At 35.5% G+C, this 23,768-nt stretch overlaps 1 protein-coding gene and 1 long non-coding RNA gene across 2 annotated transcripts; both read right to left on the bottom strand.

Annotated features, from left to right (window-relative positions):
- Positions 1-1,927: 1,927 nt before the first annotated feature.
- On the bottom strand, positions 1,928-8,803 carry LOC104592118 (uncharacterized). The gene is made up of 2 exons (XR_016079658.1): positions 5,681-8,803; positions 1,928-2,688 (listed from the first exon to the last, which is right to left on the bottom strand). It is a non-coding gene; the product is annotated as an uncharacterized LOC104592118 (long non-coding RNA).
- An 823-nt stretch (positions 8,804-9,626) lies between these two features.
- Positions 9,627-22,607, bottom strand: LOC104592117 (S-adenosyl-L-methionine-dependent methyltransferases superfamily protein). The gene is made up of 8 exons (XM_010251321.3): positions 22,275-22,607; positions 21,710-21,824; positions 17,502-17,549; positions 13,251-13,524; positions 11,744-11,831; positions 11,458-11,523; positions 10,392-10,460; positions 9,627-10,251 (listed from the first exon to the last, which is right to left on the bottom strand). The coding sequence occupies exons 1-8, from the start codon at positions 22,389-22,391 to the stop codon at positions 10,162-10,164; spliced, it is 867 nt and encodes a 288-aa protein (XP_010249623.1). The 5' UTR covers positions 22,392-22,607; the 3' UTR covers positions 9,627-10,161.
- Between the last annotated feature and the right edge of the window lie 1,161 nt (positions 22,608-23,768).

Below are 23,768 nucleotides of genomic sequence, written 5' to 3'. Positions count from 1 at the left end.
ATTATTTATTTTTATATTCTTATTGTCAAATATAATTAAATATATTATAATTATTTTTGTGTTTTTTGATAAAATTTTTAAGGTCATTACATAATTTCTTTATTTAATATATTTTATTTGTTTTTAAAAAATATATAAAATATGATTTAGTTATTAAATTTTTAATATCTAAAATATTTAAAATTAGTTATTTGAAATATTATTCATCTATTTAAATAATATCACTATTTAGTTATTTAAATATTACTTATTTATTGAATTTCATAATCAATAAATTTATAAGTTATAGGCTTATACATAATTTTGTTATTAATTTTGTAAAACACAGAATTATTATTAATTCAACTATTATGAAATCTATTATAACGACTTTCTAATTTTAATAAAATTTTTAGGTTTAGTACATAATTTCGTTATTTTAATTATTTAAAATTTAGTCACATACTTTAGTTATTTTAACTATTAAAAATTAGTTATTTAAAGTTTATTACATAATTTCATTATTTTAAAGTTATTAAATAATATTAAATATTTTGCTATATAATATTTTTAATTTAGTTATTGAAAATTTTAAATAATAGTATTTAATTTTAAATTTTATTATTTGAATAATATTTAAATTGAGTTTTTAATAAGTATTTTAAAGTTATTACATAAATTCATTATGAATTTCTTAAAAATGTAAAATTATTAATAACATGAATATTATAAAACCAATAAACCTATGATATTTTTGTGTTTTTAATAAGTATTTTAAAGTTATTACATAATTTTATTTTAATACTTAAATAATTCTTAAATTTTTAATTCGAATTTTATTTTGATATATAAAAATGAAAAGTGGGGGAGAGGATAAATAGGAATTAGAGATAAATTAGGAGAAACTGGGGGATACTAATGCCACTTGAGTAGATTAGATTAGATTTTGGTAAAAGAGAGAGGGCCAGACATGATTAAGAGTCATAATGAGAGAGGGAGAAGAAAGTGATGAGGGGACTTCATAAGGAAGCATGAAAGACTAAAATGAGAGGAGCTTAGAATTCTTCCTTGGGGGAAAGCTCAGGCCATACTTGGCATCATCCTACTTTAATATATTAATGGATTCAAAAATACCCCCCCCCCCTATATTTTACATTGCAGTACCAATAGGATTATGTCAACAGGTCAGGTACTCAGGTATGAAATGTAAGGTACGGTTTTGGCTGAAACTGAACGCAGCCCAGAAAACTTCAACACAAAACCAACCCGACCCATCCTACCTAAACTCAACCTAAGTTATAATGTTAAAAGTTACAAATATTTGAATGCTAGCTGCAATGTTTTAGCATGATTTACCATAACCTGAACCTGACCCAAAACCTAATTAAAGCTAAGTAGTTAACCTAAATAGGTTCGAATCAATGTGGGTTTACCAGCACCTAACCCAACCCACTGACATCGGAAAGAATTTTTGCTTCTTGAATGAAGCTTCCAAGCTTCCAAGCTTCCAAGGATGGACACGTCAGAATGCCTGGAAGGACGCTTGCCATGCATCCATTGAAGGAGCGAAGAACCCTAATTAGCAAAAATAAAATGCAATGTGTCTGTATCTGGTTTATAAATTCTTTTTCATTTTTTTAGGTGAAAACCCGGAAAAAAAAAAAAAAGCTTAAAAATCTTCAACCTCTGGGGACTGGGGTCGTTGGGGGACTGGGGTCGTTGAGGGATTAGGGATTATAGACGAGACGCAAATCGACAAAGAACAAAAATTCTCCGGTCCCACTCATACGAGGAACTCACTTCCGCAGTTGTGATTCCAAGAAGAATTCATGAAAATGTTGAACCTGAAAAACTTAACCATGCATTGAAAATTCCAAAATCTATCAGTGTTTTTATCTTAGTTTTAATTCTTTTGGTGGCCAATAACAGTAACACATTAACGGTCAAATGACAAAAGAAGAAAAAAATTGGAGTTGGGATTTCTTCCACACAAAATGGAGATCAGTAAGATGAGTTCAGTAATAATCAGTTTATTTTATTTTCATACTTATATTAATTTACATAACCGGCTGTATGGAAGCAACAGAGCACATATATAACAGTATTATAATAATAACCAGCCCTGATTCTTTATTATTGTCAACACAAAATGCTTGGATTCAATCCTTACAAAGGCTTTTTCTCCTTCACAAATCTTCAAACCCAGGTCTTCTTCTTCTGAGAAGTACCACCTGTTTCCCGCTCCAAATCCTTCAACACCCTTACAACCTCACCCAACACGACGCCTGGTTTCGTACAGTCTATCCCCACCATTCCGGCCAAGAACCTGAGCTTCTTCTTCACACTTTCTTCGTACAAGATATCATCAACAGAGAATGCTTCGTCATCGGACAACATCTCAACGCCATTGTACACAGAAGTGCCCCCGTCGGACTTGACATCAGAATCTTCCTCAGAGGTGTGAGACAGCTCCGGATACTCGCCATCCATCATCTCCAAAACGATGCTATTTTCTCTGCCAGCCTTAGCTTTCTCAAGTGAATCTACACCCATGCCTTTCAGCCGATCCGAATTGGCGAAATGGGTGTTACCTCCCGGGTAAAAAGCTTTAACAGAACAGCCGGAACGGTCGAAGAAAACATACCGGCGACCATGATTGTAGATCTGCTTGGGCTCCTCGTCTTTTGCAGCCATCGTTGAAAGCATAGTCTGCGAACAGTGGGGTGCCCGTTTTTAGAAACAAATGACAAGAAGTTAACAGTTCAACTGCTATAAGTTGTCCTAAATAGCTAGGAAAGAAAGCCGAGAATAGAGATTAGGAAGGACCCCATAAAAAAAGGATGTGTTGATTATGATTAGAAATGTAGGAAGTAAAGCTGTGACCTGTGAAAGAGATGGAATGGAAGACTGTAAATTTGGCTTCTTTAAGTCTATGGAAATCACATTAAAACATGCCTAAGCATGGCCTTTGGCTACGTCCTCCTTATCTCTTCTCTTATTAATAAATAATAATTGCATTTACATTCCTCTAATTCATGGAGCTAACTGTATTCTGGTTATCTTGGGTCGTCCAATCTGAATGGTCCAGAGTACAAAGGACGCCAGTGGGTGGGGCAACTGCCTATTAGCTTTCCTTTGATCTTCCTCTCTGGGAGATGCTTGGCTGGGTGTTGTTTGATACAAGAGTGAGACCGGAAGTAGTGAAGAATGACTTAGGAGCATGTGAAGCACTAATGGATTTTTGACCAATGATGATGCAAGTCAGATTGGTAAAGACCCGGGTTGTATTTTTGTCAGTATCATCATCATGAAGATATTCGGATCCAATGGTCATGGCTGGAATCGTACTGTAGTATAATATAATTGTACAACAAGGGGGAGCTATATTGCTTCAATATCATGATATCAAGGTTGATCGTATGGCTGTACAATGGAATATGAGTGAGGCCAGGAATCCAATATCCAATATCCATCTGTTTGACCCAATCGCCCAACCATTAACCATACAAAAAAAAAAAACAAAAAACGAAAAAGAAAAGCAGCTGTGTCATAAGTTAATTGGCAGAACTCGATTAGGTCTCCTTTATAATAATTAGAAAGGTAAGAAACGAGTCAGTAGGGTGCGTATAAAGGGTTATCAATCCATTTATGCATTTGGGTTGGAGGACAAACTTGATAACTGATCGGGTATGGATCATATCCAATGCTGGTACCAATTACCCGGATCTTAAATAGGGGTGGACAATACGTAGACCTGACACTTGGCAACTTTTTTGCACAGACTGGCACCCATGTTCATCTCAATCTTGTGAGTTGTGAGCCCAAGATCATATTACCATTGTACTAAGCAGAGGCCCCCCGTATACATCAAACACTGAAACACAATCTATTATTGTGTTGGTTGTAAATATATCAAACTTGGGCCACTTAACCTAACAAATGTTTTGAATTCTATGGGTTGCTAATGTATCCTCTAACTCTAATATCATTAGGGGTCTCAATTCTCTCAAGCATGCATGTCCTACCACCCATGGTTATGGTTACAGTTAATGTGATGCAAAATTTCTTGCTTTATAACAGTATATGTTTCTCACAGAAATGGTAAAGATTGTGTTTGGGTTGGTGGGATGGAAATTAACATTTAGGCTGTGTTTGGTTGAAATACTATGTAAAACCATGGTAGTGCAAATTTTATTTGTGGGTAAATTCTGACTTCAAATTTTAACTTATTTTGTTTGATTTCAGTACAAATGAAATAAATTAAGACATGAAGCATAAAATCTAAAACAAAATTAAACAAGAATTTGCATTTTTTTATATTTGCACTCACATGCATTTGTAACTAATGCAAATAAATTTGCACTGCAACCAAACACAGTCTTACAAACTATATCCTATTGACTCATTTACACGAAATAAATGTTATATTGAGCTAAATTAATTGAATCAGAATCAATTGATTTCAGATGGTTTTGAATGATATAGTAGAGTCTTAGAGATAGAATATGAGTTAAATGAACGCGGACCGGATCCAATTGAACCTAAGCTCAATGATCAATCAAACAGGAGAAACTCTCATAGGGACCCAGAATCTGAATGGCAGAAACAATTTTTATTTACTTGTACTTTTGGGTTGAACCCAGATAAAGACCAAATTTTGTCTATGATAATGTTTGGATCAGCGCCATGTTCTCTACATTAGCATTTTTTTTTGTTGAAACTATTACTGCCACAGAGACATTTTTCAATGCCACATCAGCATACTATTGATAACAATAACATAAAAACGAGAAAACATCCTGACCACACCTTTCCCGAATTTTCAAGTGTGGTCTGAAAAAATATGATTCAGAAAAATGCCCAATCAAACAATGAGCATTTCTTCATAAAACAAATCTCAGAAGTGGCACAGATGTAGTGTCATTCTTTGGGAAAAAAAAATGAATGTTTCAAAATTCAAACAAGGCCTATATCTACTGAATGTGGGTTTAGTTACATTTTGAAATATGGGTCCGTAGAATCCAATTTCCACTAATATGTGAATATGGGTATGGGCCAGGTCAATCTGGGATCTGAATCTGATACGTTTCATTCATGCCCTAGTTAAAGGCATTAGAAAGGGAGAAGTAAATAATGCGGTTTGTGGAGTTGAGTTTATATACAAATGTTGTTAGTGAAAGAATGTGCAAATGGCATATCATTTTGAATTTTTTATTCTTAAAAGTTGGACCATTTTAGGGTTGTTTGTCATTTGTCAACTCTCACTAGGAATGATTTTGCTTTTTCAAAAAAAAAAAAAAACAATTGCCACGTCAGCCTAAACAACTTCCTTCCAATGACACGTATGAATTGATTCCATTTCTATTTTCACCTTTCCTTAGAAAGCATAGTAGCTTCTCATTTGAATTGATTCCAATTCCAGTACTAACCAGACAAGTGTTCTTTCTTTTTTTTTTTTTCAAACAAGTGTTTTGAGTAGTACACCAAGAATGACTGATCATTCATTAATACGTGCAGCCTTTAACATTAAAGCAAAAAAAAAAATAGATCAACCACTAACTTTGAATAAAACATAAATAATGGGAGATGAAAGACAATGATAATTGCATGCGAGATGAATAAGGATAAAGCAAACAACATGAAGAATAAAAGAGAGAGAGAGAGAGAGAGGGAGATGGAGGAAGATTATTGGTCTTCATACCAAAACGTAAACGTGGAATCAAAGCAGACGTATGAGGATGGAATGGAGCGAGATCAGATCTTCAACTGGGCTCCGACGAATCGCACCCTGTTTCCCTCTCTCACTTCGACTTCGACGTTGGACCAGACCAACAAATGACATAACAAATACATTATTGCTTTGTTGTTGAGTGAGGGTTACGTTACTTGCACATTCAATGCGGCTCAATCCAATCACCCACCCTCCTCTCCTCTGACTTCTCTTCACCATCTCTTGTATTGGAAACAACTGTGACTTGTTAGAAACAGAAAGCGACGACAAGCTTGTCTGTGGTGTCAATTACGAGGCGTGCGCTTCCATTAATAACCATCCTGCTCTGCTCCTCTTCCGACTTCCGTGATCCGTCCTATGTACTTCTCCCGGTTACCACATCGAGATAGGATTAGAATTTAGAAATGATGGGTTTGGATTTGAGTTTGGATGTCTCAACTCACAACTTAAGTTCAAGGCCCATGGACAAGAATTAGATACGTAGTGCACAGTACAAGCAAACCCACTCAACATCAAGGATGACCAAGTGGCCCATGCGCAGGAATTCTCGGAATACGGTCCAAAATAGATCGAATGGTTCAAAACTGAAAACTGGGAAAGTGGGTTTTTTTTTTATAATGTGCAATCCTTCCTTCGGCTCATGTTAGTGGTGGACTGGTGGGTGAAGCGAAAAAACCCAAGGAAATAAAAGTCAAAAGATCAGGGGTGTAGTGGATGTGGGTGGGTGGTGTCTGCTCCAGACTCCAGACTCCAGTCCAGAAATGGAGTCGTGAATCGAAGAAATCACAGACATCGTAACGTCGACTCAAAACAAAATAATAAAAAAGCATGGGGAAGGGGAACCCAACCCAACCACCGCCCCATCAACAAACGCACGGGGACGTACGACAGACCGACACCCCCGAGTCTTTGTAGAAGATACAATGAACACGGGGCACGAGCGGGCTGCGGGGCGAACCCTCTTCCCACCTCGCCCAAGTCCCAACCACCCCCTCTCTCTCTCTCTTAATTAATTCGTGCTTTCTCTGACTGTAGAGATAATCTTCCTGGAGTACGGATGTATTTCACTGCACGCGCGAATCAAAGCCTTCGCTCGTGTTCCAAGGTAACAGGACACAGCCGGACAGGGCGAGAGAGAGAGAGAGTAGACGAAGATGGGTTAAATTAAGTCTGGCTGAGTGCTGACGGTGCGGGAGGAGAAATCCTCATCGACGGAGCGGGAAATCAGTCCAGGAGGCCAGCACCCACGTCTCATCTCTTATTAGCTGTTCAGTTCAGAGTTCAGACTTCAGACAACAGGAAAAGAGCGAGCGTGCCTCGCTAGTCACTGCTTCCTGACTTACTGTTGCTGAATGAGTAAATGACGAGATGGCAGATCACCAACTTCACTCCTCAGTTTTCACAACCCCACATGAAAATGAAATTCGATCAAGTCAAGACTAGTCCCAGACTGAATAGTTCACATCAGCGCCTCACCACACCTTACAGCACCTTCCAACCGTGTATTGAGAATATCTTCCTGTGACAAGAATTAAGAAATCAATAGATTTTGGTTTTGGATTGGACCCGTTCAAATTAAAATCAATTTAGACGGATAAGACAGACCAATAAGATATATTGAATTAGACCAGTCCAGACTTAATGGTCTAAAGTATTTATTGGATTGGATTAGACCTGATCCATCCATAATGAATATTGCATTGGGCTGAATTGAGTCTTGAGCCAATATCTCATCTATCAAGAAAAAATAAGAACATAGGTGTCAATAGATCAGATTTAAATTAGAATTAATTTATTTAAAACAAATTTGGACAGATTGGATAGTCCAAACATTGAATTGGACCGGTCCAAAATATTCATTAGATTGGATTGTACCTAATCCATTTGTAATAGACACACATTAGGCAGGACCGGATTGGACCAAATTCAGTCCAATTGACACCCTAGACTGAAGCCCATTCTTTTTTTTTTATGAAAATGTACTATTAATAAATGTTCATTTTATTTTTCTTATCTAAATACCGTCTCTCCCTATATTTGTCATCTTATTCTTCTGCGTCCTATCCTATCTTTTATTTTCCTTTGGTACTTGTGTTTCATAGTGTTGAACTATCTCATTCAAGATTTTGCTGTTCACCATGTTATGTAAAAAGCTCCATAACCATTAACCAATCACAAATGAATAAACCAGTGCCATATATACACGGGACCTACACCCAAGTGCACAGAACACTGCCATGTTCCCTTGTGAATTGTGATGATTGGTTACGTAGCCCTTTACACGCAGCATGGCGATCAACAACACATCCAGGTAGGGGTGAGCAAGAAAGTCCGAAAAACCCTTGTCATTTCAATTTTTGAGTTTTCCCCCCTTTCTCCTTCTTCAGTACCTAAAGGCAATACCAAAACTGAAAACCCTTGCTTTCCTCTAGCACTGATTGTCATCTTCCGTCACTCGACGTCAACATTGGTAAACGGTCGTCCTCCAACAACCTCTCCCCCTCCCTTCTCATTTTCTGTCTCTCCGAAGCAGGTCATCGTCATCATCATCTCTCTCTCTCTCTCTCACATCTCCTCTGCCGCAATGACAATTGCCAACAAGCACCAAGCCACCAAAGTTAGGTGCCCACTACTCCCTCTCCGGCGACACCTATCATCTCCACCACCTCTCACTTCAAGTCAAGGCGACAGCAATCAATCCAGCAGTGGCAAATCAGCCACCACTTTAGTGTTCATTGTCCAAGTTTGACTAAAGGCTTCAGCATGTTTAAGGTATCTTTTTTTTATTTTTTTAAATAAATATTATTTATAGTGTATTTTTTTGTATAAATATACAGGCCTTCAGGTTTCAAGTTTCAACTTTGTATTTTTACTTCAGCTTATTCATTTATAATGTATTTTTTTTCATTTTTTTGGATTGTTATTGAATGAGTGAATGAATGTTGGTTAATAGTTTATTTTGTTTAAATCAATTTATTTTAATATATAAATTGATCTTGATGGAGGAAAGGTTATTTCCTTTTTTTTAATTTTGAGTAAAAAGTTAATGGCTTACTGCACAAAAAAAAAACCCAAAATATCAAACCACAGTTAACCGATCAACCAGTTGCATCAGTTCAGTTTCGATTCGAATTATTAAGAATCCAACCAAAGTCAGTTCGGTTCAAAAAAACTCATGAGCACCCCTAAATCCAGGCTACCCTGTCACAAGGGGAGATAACAGCCCAGACATAGGGAAAAGGCTTGGCTGTGGGATGTTTTGAAATATCATGTGCATGATGCATTAGTAATTGGTGTAGACTGTAGTGTAAGAGTAATTGTAATTAATATTGTTTAATTGAGATGAAAAATAAACAATTACATAGACTAGAATGTCATGAGCAGGAAGCAAAAAAATCAGCCCCCAAACAGACCCGGCTTTATATATCTGACATGATAAAGCAATTTAGCAGGTCCGGATTTAAAGATACGAAATGAGAAAGCAACAGCTCCACATAACATGCTCTACTTTAATTATACCACTGGAAGCGATAGCGAAGATGATCACAACATCCCACTGAATATCGAGGCGGGATGATCAAAACCCATGTAACTGCAGACAGACTGCAGTCTCTCCCGTGGGTGGGTAAAGTCGGGCCTCACATGCACCTACCCTGTACCCAATCCCTATCACTTATTCCCCTTAATCCCCCTTTAACATGTAACAACATGTGATGTGATCCCAAAAAAAAGACTGCGAGATCGGAACATGTCTCTAAAGTAGCTTTTAACAACTGAAGTATGGCTTGAATTAAAATTTAAAAATCTCTATTACATAAAAAAGTCATAAAAGTTAAATCACTTAATTTGCATTACATCATCATACATTTAAAGTTTTCTGTTTCATCCTTTTATCTACGTGTTCTTACACAAGCAATGATAGAAAAGGAATCCACTAATCAAAAATATTAAGCAGTACGCACAGCTTTCCTAAATTATGTGCCAAGACTGTTACAGCCATCGAGCTTTGGCTGACATGTTTTCAGTTACACGTAATAAAATCAAGATAAAGATACACGGATACATCATATGTACACCAATTTTCAGCAGTCATTGGCTACATTTTACAAGAAATGGGAATTCTCCAGTCAAATTGTTGGGGTACTATACATCATGTTTTCACCCAGTATAAAGATTACCTCGCTGCTTTGATTAAGTGAACTTATCAAGTGCCATAGGAATGGCTTTGGGTCATTTAAATTCCTCAACCACCAAGTGCAAAATGAAATGCTTGGGTTGGGTTCAGCAACAATCAAACTCAAAACAGCTGTCGATCAAAAGTTGTACTCAAGATCTTCTTTCTTGGTCCAAAGAAATATCTCACCACTATTTCCAACCAAGGACTAATCAATCAGGCATACAGTAAAAGTAAAATATGGTTCGAATATTTCCTCATCACCTCCTAAATGAATTCATTTGCAGAATGCTAAAATTGGTCTGTCAAACCCAGTGGTGCAGCCTGGTAAACTGACAGTAACATCCTCCACTGTCCTAAACCCTATCTGCAACCACATTAAAGAGCAGAAACCTAATGATCTCAACCAACATGAAGAAATCTCTAAGCTCACTATTGTTTTTTGTTTTGCTTATTCACCTTAGATCATCAGTGGAACAAAAGAAATAACAAAATAATAAAGGTTACCTTGTCCAGAAGTATTTCCTGAAAACGAGATGGACGGAACAGAACACGATGATAATTGAACAATGCTTCCTGCAAGTAATGAAAAACCAGTCTCAATAAATCATGCTTGTGGGACCAACTACTTGTACAGCAAAGAACCTTAACTCCTAAATTGGAGGACACCAATGGAGGATGCTCACTTTTTATACTATTTGGACTAGAATAACAGCTGGATGGCCATGAAATCTAATGAACAAATATACAACCATGTCCAACAATTATGAAAGCATATCACAATTGGCATGGTGAGAAATAATTGTACCTAGGAGTAGCCCCAGTAGGTGATAAAATGAGGGAAAGTAGACTAAGGCTGCAATGCTGCATTTGGCTTTCCTTATTTTAAGGACTTATCTCTTTTTGCAGTTAAATTGCCCCTGTGAACACATAGTTTTTAACTGCAATGAGGAGACAAGTCCTTGAAATAAGGAATGCCAAATGCAGCCTAAGATGGTTTCGTCATGTGAAGACTGAAGAGATGACCATTTTCTTTTCTTTCTTTTTTTTTTTTTTTGATAATTAAGAGATGACCATTTACAACACCAGAAGGAAAAAGTAATCTATTGAAAGACAATTTAAAGTCTAGAGCAAGGAGCAGGCCAAAAAGGAACTGGGTTGTAGTTAGAAATGATTTGAAGGACCATAACTTGACAATTAATATGGCTTTGAACAAGGGGCCATTGCTTGGGGGTGGGTGGGTGTGTATTGTGCTTGTGTGCATGGGTGCGTATGTGTGGCACAGAATAGTATGGAATGGTGTAACAGGACCCATATGGTTGGGACAAAGCTTAGTTGAGTGAGTTGAGATGCCACAACCGGCATCCTGTAATATATGCCAATAGCTTTCTCAATAAATCTTCGGGGAAGAGCTCTACCCCCAGGCTTGTGTTTTCTCAATAAATTGACAGTAACCAACTTAGCATAAACTCATATAAGACATCGACTAAAGATTTGCAGAATTATATAAGCATAATAATTCAAAAAAAAAAAAAGGCTACAGTCAAAAGCAGAATAGTAAGGCCGTTAATACCTCAGAAACCAAACGGTTGCTTTGATATGATTTCCAAGGTTGAGGTTCCAACACAAGAATGCCACCCTGCCCATAATGAGGGTAATAAAATGTATTAAGTTGAGAAGGATAGACAGTTCTAGACTAAGGGGAATCCAACACAACCAACCAACTCCATCTTTGTAGAGAAAGATGAGTGTGAAGTTGTAATTAAGGGCCTCTATAATCTTCAATCATATGCCACAAATATCAAGCAAAAAAAAGGAAAATTGAAATTAATCATCATGGATAATGATTTAATGGGTACCGGACGAAGAAGTCTCCAGATCTCCGAAAATAATGTAATTAGTCCTTCATCACCCCAATTTAGATGGATCCATTTTGTTACACTTAAACTGCAAAATAGGAGTGGAGTCAGAATATAGGTTGACATCAGAATCAGATCATAATAGAATTAGAAGTAACATATAGATTGCAAACCAGAAATAACAGCTAGTATAACAAATGTTGTTCTTAAAATCATATGACTAAAGAATCATCACAAAATTTTAACTATGACTTCGTCAGGGAAACCTTTGGAAAATTTTGTATAAGAAAAGTAATAAATATTTAGCAAGAGGAATCTAATAAAATCTTTTTGTTCATGGATAAAACTTATCATAATTCATAAAAAAACAGAAAGGCCAAAATACCTTTAGCAGAAAGTAACACCAATGCCTTGAATGGCACATGTACAATGATGTACAAGCTATCATAAAGAATAGAATACAATGTATGCCAATGCCAATCATTGCACAAGATGGAAAATCCCATCTTGCTAGAACTCTAATTGAATGAAAACCAACAAAAAAATAGCTTTTCAACTTTTTTTTGATAAAAAACTGAAATCATTAGTTTTTCAACTTTTCCTATGGCATTGATCATCAGACTTGATATGCCTTAAAAATCCTCCTACACCACTTTATATATGTAAACCAACAATATGTGAAAAGGATATAGGTTATGCAAAAAAACACAACCTCCTACTGGACTCCCAATTAACATGGACAAAAAATACCTAATTGTAAATAAACCCATGAATCAGCTTCCACACACCTCCATATCCATTCCCGACACAAGCCAAAACATCAACTACAGTATCAATTCCTCAATAATTCATGATGTGACAAAATCAAATACACCAGACCACCACAGCCGGAGATTATAGTATCCCTATACCATCATATCTACTACATTCAGTAGAGTATGAAATGCAATTCTTGATCTTGACATACAGCCCCAGCACCAGCTAACTCTCCAGAAGGCAAGCCGCAATCAAACACGATAGGCTCCACACAGAAGGATATGTGCTGGCCCACTGATTAAACAAAGTGGACTATCAAACAAAAATTTATTAAAAAATAATTAAAAGCCAACCATGGTCCATACTATCATGGCATTCTCCCCTCCTTGCCAAAGATAAACATCTGCTTAGAAAATTATTGTTCATCAGGTGAAAGGGCCTAAATACTACAATGGGCCTTTTCTTGAAAGTTTATAGCTGGCCTTGTTCATAAAATTATTTACAATTCTTGCAGCATTTAGACAGAAATGTGAAATAAAAATGAAAAGCATTTAATTATCAGACATCTGACTGGTCTCAAAGAAATATCAACCTCAAGTTCCAAAACTCAGATTTTTTTTGTATAAGTTCCAAAACTAAGATATTTTCTGTTCTCTTTTTTACTTTTATAGAGTGAAAGAAAAAAAATGATTTATTTTAAATATCATGGACAATTTTATATGGAGGTCAAATAAAAAGATAAATAACATACCAAAGAATTGTATCGTATTCCTCTGAGTGACCATGACATCTTTTAATAATATTTTCTTTACGGAAAGAGATTATGTCAGACAGACTTTTCTCCTCTGAGGACAATGAAGAATTTGGATGATTCATCGTTCCTCCATTTAAAGATGCACTAACACCATTCTCTATACCATTTGATCCCTCTGAATGCTCAGACTGTCTACTATTTGAGAATTGGATACTGGATTTTTCCATTTGAACAGTTCTTCTAAGGTTCCAACATGCAGACTCAATTAAACCTGCAAAAATCAAGAGCACATTCATATATAAGACAATCATTCCAGCAGAAACCATATAATTTTGTTTCAACTCAATATTGCTATTTGAGATAGACAATACACTCCATTTGAAGTCAGACATTAATATTGAAACTCCAAATAAAATTCACATTGTAAATCCATCAAGTAATTTAAATTAGGGAAAATGGTTGAAATAGGGTAATAAATACGAACAGATACTTGTGCAAGATATCGTAGATTTACAAAATCATTCTCTACTCAATAAATAGAGCACTAGTAGATATTATGGAGTAGAGAAGAGTTTGGATGTTTAATGTTTTGCATAAAAGTTGTTTCTTTCAGGTACAGAAATTATATTTCACCCTAATTGGAATATTGGTCATGAATTAGAAGATTGCAATTATTAATAGCATCAGATTCAAAAGAGTGATTTTTCTTGAAAGTGGAGACCAGCTCTACAATACCCCATTCCCACCTAGGCTACTGGATTCTGATCATTGAATCAGATCTCTACTTGTTGCCCTCCTTTCAACACAATCACCATACATCATTCCATGATCAGCCATCAGGTTCACTCATCTTCCTCTAAGTGACCTGATACATCTCCATAACCATTCACAATCTTATCCCATTCATTTCTTTACATTTCCACCTTATTAAACGTAGGACCATTTCTTTATCAATAATTGTAAAATTTCATAAATAGATGGAAAGAAAATTATGAGTACAATAAAGGCATATAAGCAGTGAGAGATAAACCCTCTTATCTCTCCCCGAAAAATTCTTCCATCTTTTTACAATTGTGCCCAAAACAACTGATCTCTTCCCACCCCTTGTTTAGCAAGAGCATTGCCAAAGGAATTTGCACTTCCTCTGACCCATTGTATTCTCACTTCCATGTTTCGTATCAACCATTTGAATTTCTTCCTTTCATTGTCATATCTCCATAGTTTTGCCTCCTCACTTTGTAGCCACCCCACAACCATGTTGGAATCTCCTTCAATAATTAATATTTTAATGTTCAGATTTTTTCTTGCCCTCTGTACTCCTTCAATCAACATAATGTCAGCTCTTAGAGAATTTCCTACACCAAGTAGGTCTGAATAAAAAGCAATTATTTTTCCCTCTTCATCACTCAACACTCCTATTCTTGAAATGCCCAAGTTACCCAAACTATTTCCATCAAAGTTGAGCTTGAAAAACCCACTTACTGGTGGGAACCAAGTACGAGGGATGACATCCTTGTCTAAACTCAAAAGCAGAATCTGCCACTTCTTTCCAATTTATAAGGATGCCATCCACTGAAACAAGAGAGAAAATTCCCAAGGATTTCAGCCAATGGGCTTAATATAATTGCAATAGTTAGAGGTGGATTCGAGGCAAGCTGATCTGAATATCTGGCTACTCGAGCTCGGCTCGCCTAAAACTATGAGGCTCAAGCTCGAGCTCAATTCGAGCTAGAGACTGGAGCTCGAATTGGGCTCAACTCAAAAGCTCGTAAGTTCAAGCTTGGTTCGGCTCAAGCTCAACTGTGAGCCAAACTTTCCTATAAAAATGAAAAATTATACATATAAAATATTATTTTTGTTTTACATATAAAAAACTAATAATTATAAAAACTAGTTATTATTATACATATAAAAAATAAAAATATTATTTTCTGCACTTCTTGCTTCTACTATCACAGGAGCTGAACTAAAACCACATACCACACCTCCGTCTGCACTGATCAAAGGTGGGTAGGAAAGCAAGACAACCCAAGCTAATCTCTTTTTGGTCGATTCAAAATTGTCTTCTAAAACAAATGCAAACTTAAGACCAAGACTTCTTACTTTTACTCTACTAGACTCTTTAACGAGCTGGTTGATCTTTGATTCATGTAGTGAGATTGGTGCTTCCCGTTCTGCCATTGTTCCTTTCTTTTAGTCTGAAAAATACAATTCTGATTTTATTCCGGTCTACGGGTATGAGACGTAGAGGACTTGGCTACGGACCCCATCTGTTTTTTGTATTGATTGTGGAAGTAAAATGGGTAACATTCCAAGCATTTTTTTCCTGGTTTTGATTGGTTAGTAACAAGTTGTCTTCTATCCTTTTAATTTGTTTTTTATATATAGAGATATTGATGGTGAAGTGAACACCGTATTCCTCTGCTTTACTTTTTGGCTGGTACTATGTATGTGTATGATAATGCCTGTCATTGCTACTCGCCTGCTGCAAAGGACCCCTTGAAAATTATTATACATATAAAAACTAGTTATTATTTTTGTTCAAAATGAAACCTCCAAAAGGCATAGTTTATAGTTAGAGGCATTGAATATGAGGGTAAATCAGACTTCCAAGTAACAGTATAGAATATAGACTAAGAAAAATCACCAAATATCATTCAAATGATTTCCTGCACTCGTTAACAAAGAGAGAAAAATGGCAGGGTATCAGAACCCCTTGCTGAAATACATTAGGCAAAGAGAGATCAATTCTGCTGAGTCAGAAACAACCCAACCAAAATCACAAAAACTGAGAAGTTTAAGACTTGAGTGTTGGACAGAAAACTCCAGAAAAGTCATAAAGATTAAGAAAAAAGTTCTTTGCTTACTGTAACATTCCTCTTCATTAAAACCACTGATAACACTTACTGAAAGTGGATGTATTAAAGAACTTGTTCTCCAATGACTTAAACTCGACAAAGAGTCCAAAACAGTCAATCTAATAAACAATAAGGCACTTCTATTACCTTGATTTATGTCTGAAGCATACTTGTAAATCTTGCTCTAATAACATATTACTTGGGGATATACCAAACTTTATATTTTACAACTACAGAATAGACAAAATAAAACAAAAAAGAAGAAGAAACTAAGACGATACAATACTACAATAATACAGTAAATATTATTAGCCTGCCATGTATAATCCCTCTCACAACCCAAGAAAAATCTGTCCTGGCATTTCATTGCTAGTGACCTTATAAGACACTATTTGGCATATGTAACTTTACTATGGGTTAGCTGAATAAAATGACTATTACATATATACTATTGTAAAGGCAAAGGCCATGCACATGTGCAAGTAAAAATAAGAGTAAAAACCAAAAAGATAAAAAAAAAAAAAAATAGGTTTTGAAATTTTATGTACTGTACTGGTTTGAGTCTTAGCTATTGATTAGATTCTAACATTAAAATATTTAAACAGCTGTCATTTGTAAGTATTAACCTTAATATGATATGATGCTATTAAAATAATCTGGGCTGAGTGTTACTACCTGCACCAAAACAAAGGCAAGTATCGGCATTATATAGCATAGATAATGCACTTCATACCAGTACCATGGGAGAATCAAGATAGAGCAATACATCTCGCAGGACAAAAAAAAGAAGCCATCTTTGCAAATGTAAGACTTCAAAAATCACACCTCAATGGAGAGATCAAACATCAAGCATCTTCACAACAACCACAAGACCTTATATGATATTCTTGAAATGCATATTGCCTCTATACCCAATCCGGTTCAATTTACACTGAATTGGTCATGACTATACTGCAAGTCATGATCATGGAAGGGGTGGACCAGTGTGGACCACCAGCATTTTGTACATTCATGATTGTCAGCCCAAGATTTTACCATTGTAATAAGTAATGTCCCCTTCAATAAAAACAAGGTACTCTAACCAAGAAGGCAAGAATCTTTTAATACAAAAGAATTAAGTACATCATCCAAGAAGTACCCCAACTATCTAGACAATCTATACCTTGCACATTTTGTGTTTGAAAAAGAAGAAATACTCAATTTAATCTAATGAAACATAGGAAACGCAAGAACACAAAAGCACAAGTTAACGCACCTATTCATGTAACTGACGTAAAAGAAAACAAAAAAATGATTTTTCATTAGCTTATCTTACCAATACATTCTTGATTGTAAAGAACAAAATAAAATATCATCAATTGTATCTACTAAGTTAGTGCTGAAAAATTACCACCATCAATGTCTATTCCAAGGATTCTTCGACAACAAAATTTTTTGGCTGCAGATAAAACAGAAGAAACAAAGCAGATTGAATATTAGGTGAAAGGAAGACAAATATTGATAAAAATAAAGTACTGAGATGATCAAACCCAATTTTTTTAACAATTGATATGCATGCAGCTGATTGTTCTTGTTTCAACCTTGTTGGTTACAATGTGATTCACATGAGAGGGGAAAGAAGCAGAATAGGATAATTTCATGTTTATCACAACTACAGAACTGCATCGCATTCCCAAGATAAATTAAATAAAATAGGGCAATGATCAAAATTGTTTCTTGGTATTTTTTCTGCCAGTGCCAGAGGCCATAGTTTAGCCTGTTTATGGCTTCATGCCTGTCGTATCAAGAATTTCCTGGAGTTTGATTGGAACCATGAGTTCAGTGGAATTCTGGCTTAAATTCCAGACCAAGTAGCTTGGAGGTTTTGGGTGGTTTCCTAAATGGAGACAATGTGGTTTCCATTGTTAGCATTGCTGCATGGTCTCCAGTTGGCAAAGCAACTGGGTTTTGGACAGGTAGAGGTGGAAGGGGATTCAAAAGTAATTATTTCATGGCCGAGTGTAATAGACATATCCCATGGACCCCCAAACATGTCTTCAATGAAGTTAAAAAAAGGATTGCAAAGGATTTAAATGCTAAACTCAAGTGGCTAAGAAGGAGAGCAAATGGGTTAGCTGACTCCCTAGCTAAACAAGGGGCTGCAAGGCAGCATTTGTACTGGGCTTCTTTGTAACCTAGCTTATAATATTTGGGATGGCATTCTTGTTATCAAATTGTACTGCTTTCACATATAACTAATTTAATAAAATAAATTTTCCGCTGATAAAAATACAATGTGGTTTCCATGGAAAAACTGAGTGTAGTTTTGGCTTGTATAGTTTTCAAATTGGATAAACACCCTAATCCTTCATCTATAAATTCATGAGATATGGTTACTTGAGGTAGACAATCAGATTCTTCTTTTTGATTAGAAGGGATGAAACTGTTGAAGTGTCCAGTCAAAGGAATTTATGAGCAGCACTAGTTGGCAATAAGATATGAAACAATTAAATGAGAGGCTGATCAAGTAAAAGAAGGCTAATGAATTCATTGGTGAGGACCAATTTGGTGCAAGTTAAAGAACCCTTTAGTGGAAGGTTAAAAGGAATTCCACCTAGACAGAAAGTACTACAAATTCATTCTTCAATAAAAGATTTACTTTAATGAATGTAAAAGAGAACCACAATTCATGTAGATATAGCCAAGATCACATTTGTGGGATGAGGTGAATTATAATTGAGATGATGAAATCATTTGTAGAGAGCCAGCTGTTATTTACAATTAGACCTGTTCATGGGTCAAGTAGCCCGACAGCCCAGCCCACACCCCAGTCGGGCTTGGACATGTAGTTAAGCCCGCGGGCCTGACCCCGGGCCTAAAAGACCAAGCCCGATTGTGTTTCGGGCCGGGCTCGGAATTTGTCAAAAAACCCAGCCCAAGCCCGGCTCGACCCGACTAATTTATATAATATAAAATATATAATATTTATTATAATATATATACACTTTTTATTTTTTCTTTATAATTTCTAAACTTCGAACTCCCAAGTTTCAAAACCCTATCTGAGCCCGACATTCCCCTTTCCTCTCTCACTATGTTCACCGTTTTTGGTTTTCCTGAGAAACTCATCTCTCAAAGGCCAGAGCCTTAGAGGGCAAAGCTCAACCTAGCAACGGTCAACGGATCAGCATATGTTCTTCTCAAGCATTTTCCTCTACGGCGAGGCGGCAATCTCTGGCAAATTGAGCTTTAGGCTTTGGGCGATAGCGGAGATAACAGCAAGTTGAGTTTTAGGCTTCAGGCCCGGGTCCAAGTTGTAGGCCTGATGATCAGGCTAGGCTCGGGGTCGGGCCTTAAAAAAATCTGTTAATGAAGAGTGAAAGCTCAGCCTGAGCCCAGCCCGGCCCATGAACAAGTCTATTTACAATTAACTAAAGATATTTATATGATTCAAATATCACTGTCAAAGTTCAGAGCAGTTCATCATCATCACCATCCACATCTTATCCCAACTATATGGGATTGGCTACATTAAACATGTTTTGCCAATCCATTCTATTTAAAGCCATATCCATTGTTAAATTATTAGTGCTTACATCATTTCTTACTACTTCTACCCATATCCTTTTTGGTCTACCCCTAGCTCTTCTAGCCCCTTCCACTTGTAACAAATCACTTCTTCTAGCTAGAGCTTTTGGTGATCTTCTATGCACATGACGCCATGACCAAACCATCTTGGTCTACTCTCTCTCTCTCTCTCATTTTATCACCTATTGGAGCTACTCCTAGGTTCCTACGAATGACTTCACTTCTGACCATATTCCTTCTAGTTTTTCCACTCATCCATCTTAGCATTTGCATTTCTACCACAATCATTTTCTAGACATGTTGATTCTTGACTTCCCAACACTACTTCATACAACATAACCTTACAATTGTTTAATAGAATTCTCCTTTTAATCTAAGTGGCATTTGCCTATCACACAAAAGTCCAGATGCACTCCTCCATTTTGCCCAAACCTACTCTAATTTTTTGGGTGGCATCCTCCTCAATCTTGCCCTTGTTATGAATTATCAAACCAAGGTACCAAAAAAGGTTACATTGAGTTATCTCTTGGTCTCCATTCCTAAGTATACCTTGTTTTTCACTTCTATTATTATTAAATTACATATCATATATTTTGTTTAAGTCCTACTTATTTTTAAACCTCTTGTTTCTAAGGCATTTGTCCATAAGCTTAGTTTTGCATTTAATCCTTCATTAGTTTCATCCATAAAAACAATGTCACCCACAAACAACAAGCACTATAGAACTTCTTCCTAAATAGGTTTAATTAATTCATCTATGACCAATGCAAATAGATAAGGGCTAAGTGTTGACCCTTGGTGAAGACCCATCATAATTGTAAAATCCAAAGTCTCTCCCACTGGTGTTATAACATTGGTTGTTGCCCCTTCATACATGTCCTTGGTTATGTCTATATACCTATTTTAAACCCCTTCCTTTCCAAGACCCACCATATTATCTCTATAGGAACTCTATCATAAGATTTTTCTAGATCAATGAACACCATATGAAGATCTTTCTTCTTTTCTCTGAACTTCTCTATCAATTGTCTCAAAAGAAATATAATTTTCATGGTTGATCCCCCTTGCATAAAGACAAATTGGCTCTCTGATACATTTGTTTCAAGTCATAATCTTAGTTCAATTATTCTCTCCCAAAGTTTCATAGGCTAAGTTTGGGAGTGCTTATTCAAATAAGCACTTATTTTGGGTTGGGACCACATCAATAAGCACTTATTTGTGTTTAGGAAATAAACCCAAATAAGTGTTTATTTTCAAATTTGGAGCTTATTTTTAAGTGCTTATTTCTTTTCTAGCCTGTCCTGGTCCGCAACGTCATTTTAATAGTACCTATACTATCCCTATTTCAAATAAGTGTTTTTTTCACCAAACACTCATGCAAACTTATTTATCAAATAAGCACTCCCAAATATGGGCGTAGTGTGGCCCAACCACTTATTAAAGCCTTTCCAAGGATGATATCATCCATCAAACACCTAAATTTCTTAATTCATAAAACTAAAAGAGGACATAATTTAACTACAGTAGCAAAGGCTTTGGGTTGAAATGTTTCACATAACTGGATAGTGCCATCTAAGCAATTTGGGTTCTACATCAAATGAGGTAATCCCATTTTGTTTCCCAACAATACCTGAATGCTTCACTAGAAAAATAACACCCCAATTCACAGGTACATCTTGGGAACAATCTCCAGATTTTTATAGAACAAAAATTACTTCATTTCTTGAAATTCTAATAACACTTCTGTGATAACCCCAAACTAAATGAATAATGCTTTCAAATGCAACAGGAAGTTAGGACTATTTCACCTCGTCCCCACGAAATTTCTAAATACTCAATGAGAAAATTACGGACATATATTGTTATTGATCCAAAAAAGAAAATTACGGACATATATGATGTATGGAATACGAACTCAGTTCAAGCCACAGAAATTAGTTGACAGTGTCAAACTTCAAAAAATAGTTACTTTGTTCAAAAGTAATTACAAACTTCTAAAAGGAAATGCAAACGCTAACTGTGATGAATTACCTATACTGATTGTTATCAAACCCTGGTTGCAGCCAATATCAAGGCATTCCTTGTCTTCAAACCATTCCTTCCTCAAGACCGATAGTCGAGGATCTTCCTGTAAGTTCTGACCAATCTGAAATGTAAAATAAAACAACATTTTCAGCTAACAGAAACATACATGCAACCAGAAATACTATTTCAACCAGAGAGAGGAAGCAGGAGAGAGAGAGAGAGAGGACAAAGTCCAGCACTGAAGCAACCAATGCAAATTTACAGCTGAATAAATCTTTTGAAATAGAAATATTATCGAAACCCCACACACGGTGTTTAAGAATTCAACGAAACTCTCAGAGAAACTCTTCAAATACGCTGAATTATAAATTGAATCATACAAAAAAGCGCATCAAAACAAAGCCCGTAACTCGATAAAATTATAATTTAATAAAAATTGGATTGGAAATTAAGGAAATAGTGATTTGAAGGGAAAAAAAATCCGGATTTCAGGATTTATAATGGTTTAGGAGAATTAAGTGGCTGCAAATAAAGATTTAAAACGGAAAATAAATAAATAAATAAAACTTACACGATAACCATAGTAATTTCTGTAATTTCCGTAGATAGCGAACTCTTTACGTTTTCTCTTATTTGCATTTTTCTTCGGCTTCAAATCCTCCACTTCGGTCTTCTCATCGTTCGCCATAGTTCCAGCAGATGCTCTACAGACGGAAGGCACCAAAAATCAAAGTTGAGAAAACTCCGCAGCCTCCGCTTGCCGCTTGGAAGACAAGCGAAAGGAGTTTTGGTAGGGTTTTCATTAACCGCCAATAACAATGCGTGAAGAGAGAGTGAATTTTGCACAAATCACAAATGTGCCCCAATGCGATCAAAATCGCCGAGATGACCCTCCTCCCGAGGTTTCAGTGTCGAATGGGGTTTTATGGCCCGCTCCAAGTTGGACTTCCGATTCGTTAAAATGAAGTTATGAATAACTAGGCCCACTTCTTGAATAGTGGATTACGGACCATATGTCAGTCATTCGGTTGGGCAGCCCAGCAGAAGCGAACCGAATCGACCCAATTCTACAGGTCTTTTTTTCTTCAAAAGGTTGATTTTGCATTGCGTCTCCAATTATAAGAAGGTCGACACTGCATTATTTGTAATCTATTTATCTATACTTCTATATAAAATGTAAGAATGAGGGTGTGAAAGATTTTTTGGTTAAAATATTTATATTTGTGTATTTAGCTCATCTTTAATTATGAGGGTTGAAAATGTAATTTCAATTAATGTTTTTTACCTCATTTAACCCTCTCTCATTGAGTTTTATATTTAAAAAATTAACTTTCATTCTCTATTATTAAATCCTTAGATCTATGTCCAATAATTTTAATAATATAGACCCATATATTTTAAAACTTATTCAAAAATAAAACCATTCTTTATAGTTTGGAAAAGTGACGACTAAGAAATCCAATCATTCATATCAAATTGGCCGATTTGTGAAGTCTTAGTCAAATAATAAATTTTTTAAATATAAATAAATATAGAAAATTAAAAAAATATAGAAAAATTAGACATGTTTATGATATTTTTATTAATCAAAATATAAGTATAATAAACAAAAATTATTTTATTGATGATGAAGATAAAATACATAGTCTAAAACTAACCAAAAATGAAATTATTTTCTTGTTTGACAGAGATCAATAGTTCAACTTTTGGGTCAAATGTGTCAATCTTTAATGTCATGATTAAATAATAAAAATTAATAAAATATGAAAGCATATAAATGAAAAAACACATAAGTTTTAGAAAAAAAAACATTTGGGAACATGTATAATATCATATATTTACATATTAAATAAAAATAAATATACTTAACATAATTATTTTTGCACACGTAGAAATAAAAAATACATATATAAAAAATTTTGAATACATCCATAATTCTATTTTTACACTACTATTAAAAATATAAATAAGATTATGAAATTATCTTTTGACTAAAATACTATTTTTTTTTAATTTAAGCCTTATTTAATTGTGAGGTTTAAAATATAATTTGAATTATTACTTT

This window comes from Nelumbo nucifera, chromosome 8 (assembly GCF_055504915.1).
Source record: "Nelumbo nucifera cultivar China Antique chromosome 8, China Antique-T2T, whole genome shotgun sequence".
Lineage (NCBI taxonomy): Eukaryota > Viridiplantae > Streptophyta > Magnoliopsida > Proteales > Nelumbonaceae > Nelumbo > Nelumbo nucifera.
This window is presented reverse-complemented; position numbering and strand designations above follow the sequence as displayed.